This window comes from Salvelinus sp. IW2-2015, unplaced genomic scaffold, assembly GCF_002910315.2.
Source record: "Salvelinus sp. IW2-2015 unplaced genomic scaffold, ASM291031v2 Un_scaffold2641, whole genome shotgun sequence".
NCBI classification, from domain to species: Eukaryota; Metazoa; Chordata; class Actinopteri; order Salmoniformes; family Salmonidae; genus Salvelinus; species Salvelinus sp. IW2-2015.
The window spans coordinates 70,317-77,357 of record NW_019943948.1 but is presented as its reverse complement, the minus strand read 5'-3'; the positions used below and the strand labels follow the sequence as shown (position 1 = coordinate 77,357).

At 39.3% G+C, this 7,041-nt stretch overlaps 1 protein-coding gene across 1 annotated transcript in view; it reads left to right on the top strand.

The window, feature by feature from the left end:
* Positions 1-1,137: 1,137 nt before the first annotated feature.
* Positions 1,138-7,041, top strand: part of LOC112074462 (cyclic AMP-dependent transcription factor ATF-6 alpha) — a 13,909-nt gene continuing 8,005 nt past the window's right edge. Inside the window, exon 1 of the mRNA XM_024141634.2 lies at positions 1,138-1,392. Within this exon, the coding sequence (XP_023997402.2) occupies positions 1,296-1,392 (97 nt within the window). The 5' untranslated portion in view covers positions 1,138-1,295. The remainder of the gene's footprint in view (positions 1,393-7,041) is intronic.

Here is a 7,041-nt window from a genome sequence, read left to right as displayed (position 1 = left end):
ACCTGTTAATCTCCTGTCTGGTTCTAGGGGCTTAAKACACAATCACCATGATGGGACCTCCTAGACCTGGACCTATCGTCAGGTTAAAACACCAACGCCACTACCCATCATACCATGCGCCTCCAAACAACTYCCACTACCATTCAATGTCATTATCAGTTAGTAACACAAGACAATCAAGACTACATCAACCTACCAACAGTGTTGATTATGTTTTAATGGTCTTGTTACTRTGTCACATAATGATCAAGTAAAGAAAGAGGTTAAATATCTTTATCTGGAGCTGTTCTTATAGAACAGAGCGGATCCWATCCGTCCAATGCGTAGGGAGGTAATCAGGAAGACCACCTCGGGTTAAGCCTTCCCTGTCCCAAGTTGCCCAGGACAGATTATTCCAGGCAGGCACTTGCTACTGATCTTTACTATGCCAATGTGAGTGACCTGCGGCTGGGGCATTTAGGAATCACCACTAAGGTCTAAGAATATARCTGGAAATAACAGGCTTCTATTGTTACCACAGAACAGGGCCCCCAGCCCAGCTTGAACTGGCTGGCATGTCCCCATCTGTCTGTCTGATCGATTGGAAAGGAAACCTGGCTATGGAACTGGCTGACTGTTGCTGTCTCACCTTTCAAATGTGTAATACAGCATGTCCAGATATAGTCTACAGTAGACCATAGTCTGAGTGGACAAGGCCTCTTTCACTTGGAGGATATAATTGTAGGACTATTTTGTTAATTGAAACATATMTGAGGCTGCCACTGGGGTGGAACTGGTGAATAATTGTGTTTTTGGGGTGTAGTTGTGTTTTTCATTTAAAGGCATGAATAGAGGCCAAAAGTCACTATACGATTAAATCAGAACGTCAGCTTTCTCTGCATACATTAACCCTACTAAATCAATGATGCCCTTCTAACCCTAAGCCTATCGTTGACAAAATATCTGTCCCCTTCACTTTAGGAGTAATATAAAGAATTGTTTTAAATTGGGGTGACGGATATGGCTAATTGTATGCACCCACGGGTTGAGGAAAATTATACTTTTTAGAACCTGTGCTTTGCTGCAACCTCATGGTGTATCTCGTCATTACAACCACCGAGGGATTTATATAACCTTCTCGGGAGCCGTAGATTTACGGTAAAGCAAGACGTGTATCTTGTTTTCGTAGAACAGGAAGAACATTTATCTGTGAATACGAACCAGCAACATGTACAGCCGATGCTAAGCCTTTTGACCTATTAGAATAAACTATAACCTATTTCTTTAAAATCGGTTACTAATGTATTCGAGGAAGGATGTCGTCCGATTTAATGTTAGACTTCGAGACTCAAGAACAAGAAATGATGAACAGTGAAACTGGCACCATGTCCATCGACCAGGATGGCGAGTGGGGTAAGCAAGCGTCACTTGCCAACAGCTAACGTTAGCTAGCTAGTGTAGCGTTAAAGAGAGACACTTACTCCTCGGAAATGTGTACCACAAATGTCAACATGTTGGTTGTGTTTACGATGGTTATAGTCGATCGAATGAATGTTCTTKATTTGCCTGCTTGTTGCTAACATGGTAGCTAGCTAGTTATTTGGCAAGCTGGCTAGCTAATGTTTACTTAACRGCCTCAAGTCAGTAACCGCTATCGCCCACTTGTAGCTGTTGCCATGTCTAAAAAGAGAACGTTTTACAATCTGAATTCTCTACAATCTAAGTTAAATTATTTGTAACTATTATCTCTGCCCTGTACTAGCTAGCCTGTTAGGGGGGTAGGGTTATGAATTCGCGAGAAGAGATACAAAAAAAAATGGATAGCAAAAAGTCTTCTCCTTTTAGTCATAGATATGGCTAGCCTTAGCCCAAAATGTACTCTTAAGGAGGCAACTGTTACATTTTAAGCAAAGATAGAACATTGAGACAGATATTTGACCGGATGTATAAATGTGAAGCATCCGGTTGGCGTTTCCAATCGCTACCAAGATGGAGCGAGATGGATTTTTMGCCGACATTCTGCTTATTTACTCKTCGATTAAACATTTGATCTTAGTGCAGTTTTCTGTTTCTAAAACTAGAATCTATTACGAACAGAGTGGACACATGTTTGTAGACTTTACCCTTTGCCAAAGTTTCCCAAAAATTGCGTTGTTTAGAAGGAGTGTACTRGCACRTCACAGAGTAGGCCTTCCCTAACGGAAATATGCAAATACATGCTAGAACGCGCCAATCGGCTCTAGTCTCTGCCCACTTGGTGTAATTTGCTCCCATTGGAAACGACATGCTGTGTGGTCTTGCTTGGGTTAGTTGTAAAAATCTTTGCCTCAATGTTCAAGAACTTTACGTTATTTTCAGAGGTAGACTGGCTCTGGCGGCAAGAAACTAGAAACATAAAGCCCTTTACTTTAATATCACATCAAAATAATTTCACTAATGCAYAATATACACTTACTGTACACAGTTTTAACCGGCTTTATCACAGTTGCAGCCAACTTAATTTTTCAGTGACAACARGTTTCTGGTGGCCTTTTTCAGTTGCACACAGGTGTTCAGAGCATACTAGACAGCTAATTTCCACAGGTGGCTTTGTTTTACGGCTGTCTTCRGTAAATATACGCTGTAACGAGCGTAGGGGCTCTTAACACAACTCCCTCATACAGAAGATACCTTGGTCCAATGACTCTTATGTGTTATGTAATGGAACTGAGAGTCATGATCAAATCAAATGTATTGGTCACATACATGGTTAGCAGATGTTATTGCGAGTGTAGAGAAATGCTTGTGCTTCTAGTTCCCGACAGTGCAGCAATATCTAACAATTCCACAACAAATACKGAATACACACAAATCTAAGTAAACTATAAGAATAMATACATATGTGGATGGGCCAGGCTAGCCTAAGCCCTTTTAGAATCCAAGAGTGAAATGCTTACTCACCTCTCTCACACCTACAGGGTCATTGTGCAAAATGGTACACAGCATCATTGGATTTGTGTGCAACAAAAGTTRAACATTCACCTTCTGCTGCCATTTCTGCCAAGCCGTCTACACGTACAATTTGATGCATACGTTCGATAAATCCAACGTACGCACCACACAGAACGCACTGGAACTGCCTCTGCAACGCAATGCTGCAASGWAAACGRAGCGTTTCATTAGAKTGGACTTCTGGTGTACCAAAACGCAACGGCYCTGTCGGTGTGATCGAGGTGTAACATGTAGGCTCTAGTGTTGTCACGATACTGGAATTTTGACTTCGATACCTTTTAGTATCACAATACTCGATACCATCACGATAATCTACCAAAACAACACCAAAATGATACCAGGGCAAGCAAAATAAGGCGTATCAGCCAAAGTCACATAACGGCACTTGATCCAGACAGATCTTTTGATTTCAATATCATTCATTACATTAGTAATTTGTTTTTTTAATGTATTCATGAATGAATCAATTATACAATGTTTCTAACCACATAATAGTAATAATTTGTTTGAATAGTAAATCTGTAGTCTGTTGATAAACTGGGTAAATCAAGATGTAGCCACGGCCTATTCACAATACAGGTGAATGCATATCCAATAGGACTGTGTGCATGCATTGAGTTATTGAGACTTGTTCTGGCTGATTTTTCATGGATGAAAATAAATCTGTTTCTCTTCCATTTGGGTATTATTTTATTATGCTGATCAACAATATTTGCTTAGAAGAAGCAATCTCTTTTTTAAAAGTGTGCACCGTCTCTTTAAAGGGGCAATCAGCAGTTGCTACATCTTTTTGGACTTATAAATGTACTGATATGTATCCATTGAGTCTTAAAGAATATAACTTATAAATGCCTCATGAGCTTAGTTCAAGTGTCATACCCCATCAGAACCRAAAATACAAGCTTGTTTTAATCCAACGGTGTAAACAAACACTATATAGCCTCAAAACATGGTTAAAAATATCATTTTGATATCATGGATGGTCAGTCCTTGCATCCATAGCTCTGTCTATGAATTTGTGTTTACATTTCTCCAGCCACATCCCTCAGCTTTTCACTGTACCAGGGGCGGGGATGCGGGTTTTGTTATTGTTTCTACTGCTGATTGCTGCTTTGAGACCCATGACATTTACACACAGTCTGTTCGACGCTCGAGCAAAGATGATCMTGACTGYGGGAGACAAAGTGAACGAATAAAGTTTTTGGTGACAATCCGCTTTGTAATCCRAGCAATATTTTGCGTTATTGTGTGTATCACAAACAAGGTAATAGGGTAGTGAAGTGATGTTAGCTTCAGCTGTAAGCTAGCCTATAAAGCTGGAAGCTACCGGTATCTTCTTGCATTGTAAAGTGTTCTAGCCTTTAATGGAACATTGTTTTGCGAACAGTAATGAACAGTTTCAACATTTCTACATGCCGTGTTGCATTAATCAAGTGAGTTAACTTCTGTGCAGCATAATGTGATGCAGCCCAGACTCCCAGTGGTTCCCCAGGACAGACTAGAGTCAGNTCAGGACAGACTAGAGTCAGTATGAGAGAGGAGATAACATGATACAGCCCAGAAGCATTCTCTTCAACGAGTGAAAATTGGTTATGTTTCCTCATGGTCAAAATGAACAAAAAATAGTCCTCTATCCATTGTTTTTTATTCTTTGATGCTCTGTGACAGTCTAGCGTTCTTTTTTTGTGATTTTTAGTGAACTGGACATTTCAAGAAAATGTACTATGAATGTAGATCCATTATGTCTACACAGTTTAGATTTGGTTTTAGTCATTTTAAAGCACATTCCAATTTTTTTTTTAAAATGTTTTTATTTAACTAGGTAAGTCAGTTAAGAACAAATTCTTATTTACAATGACGGCCTAACCCGGACGACGCTGCGCCAATTGTGCGCCACCCTATGGGACTCCCAATCACGGCCGGTTGTGATACAGCCTGGAAWCGWACCAGGGTCTGTAGTGACGCCTCTAGCACTGAGATGCAGTGCCTTAGACTGCTGCGCCACTCGGGAGCCCTTACAAACAGGAAAACGTAAATGGAACGTTTACTAATTTGATTAAACAAGTGGGCCATCAGTTATGCATTAACAATGTGTAAATAATAAATGAATAGCCATATCTATGACCTAAAAGAAGCCGTTTACAATATGTAGCCCCATATGGCTAAACTGTGATTAACTGTCTGACCTGACGTTGTGGATAACTATCTGAAACAGGTCAAGACATCTGTTAAACCAGCCTTTGATGAAAACGGTAGTTAGTCTTTGGCGAAGGCAACTAAAGTATTGTTTTCATGTAAGGCTACTGTGTTGTTTTCATGTAAGGCTACTGTGTTGTTTTCATGTAAGGCTACTGTGTTGTTTTCATGTAAGGCTACACTTGTGTTGTTTTTCATTGTAACTAACTGGTTCATAAACCTGTGTTGTTTTCATGTAAGGCGACTGGTTCAAATCTACTAGTGTTGTTTTCATGTAAGGCTACTGTATTGTTTCATGTAAGGCTACTGTGTTGTTTTCATGTAGGCTACTGGGTTTGTTTTTCATGTAGGTTACTGTGTTTTTTTCATGTAGGCTACTGTGTTGTTTTCATTAAGTACTGTGTTGTTTTCATGTAAGGCTACTGTGGTTGTATTTTATGTAGGCTACTGTTGTTTTGTTTCTCAATGTAAGGCTACTGTGTTGTTTTCATGTAAGGTACTGTGTTGTTTCATGTAGTCTACTGTTGTTTTCATGTAAGGCTAACTGTGTTGTTTCATGTAGGTACTGTATCGTTTTTTTTATGTAAAGGTCTTACTTGTTTGTTGTTTTCCCATGTAAGGCTACTGTGTTGTTTCATGTAAGGCTACTTGTATTGTCTTTTCAACATCTGTAAGGCTACTGTGATTGTTTTCATGTAAGGCTACTGTTTGTTTTTCATGTAAGGCTACTGTTGTTTTCATGTAAGCTAACTGGTTGTTTGTTTATTACGATGTTATTGTAAGGCTACTGTGCTTGTTTTCATGTAAGGCTAACTAGTTTTGTTTTTCATGTAAGGCTTAAGCTGTGTTGTTTTCATGTAGGCTACTGTGTTGTTTTCATGTAAGGCTACTGTGTTGTTTTTATGTAGCTACTGTGTTGTTTTCAATGTAAGGCTACTGTGGTTGTTTTCATTAGTCTTAGTTTTCATGTAAGGCTACTGTGTTGCTTTCATGTAAAGGTCACTGTGTTGGTTTTCATGTAAGGCTACTGTGTTTTTTTCATGTAGGCTACTGTGTTGTTTTTCATGTAAGGCTACTGTGTTGTTTTTCATGTAAGGCTACTGTGTTGTTTTCATTAAGGCTACTGTGTTGTTTTCAATGTAAGGCTACTGTGTTGTTTCATGTAAGGCTACTGTGTTGTTTTCATGTAAGGCTACTGTGTTGTTTTCATGTAAGGCTACTGTGTTGTTTCATGTAAGGCTACTGTTAAATCAGACGTGTGTGTGTGTCTCTCAAGCAGACATCAGCCTGTTTGACGAGCTGTACAACTTGGGGATGCAGATGAACTTCTTCAGGCCTTGGAGTGCGTGGGATATGTGAGTACAGGACTACACAGACACACTCGAGGCAACACTGTTCCTTTAAAGTGGAACTGACAAGCGTTTTAACTACTTTGCAGATATGAAACAAGACAATCATAATATCAGTAAAAATATCAAATTCCCAGTGTTTGCTACAAAACCAATAGGTCTATTTGATTATAGAGTAAGGCATTGTTGGCAGAATAGATGGATGTAGTTAATGCACGATTCATATAATTCACCAATAAAATCTTGGGAAGTCCCACAAATATTGCTATCAGGTTGTAAATCACAGCTGGCTTGTAACATTGTTTGGTTCCTCCAGCTTTTAGGGAATGCACTGTTTCAGTTTCAAAAGATCAATTTTTGGGTAAAAACAGATGAATGTAACAAAAGCTGGGATATCAATACAATCAAACTAGCAATGATCACAGGTCAGTCGTACCATGGCTAATAGGTTAGCTTATCTATTTAGTTAGCTATTTATTTACCAAGCTAAAAAAAAAATGGAGTGTAATGTTAGCTAGCTAGCTGC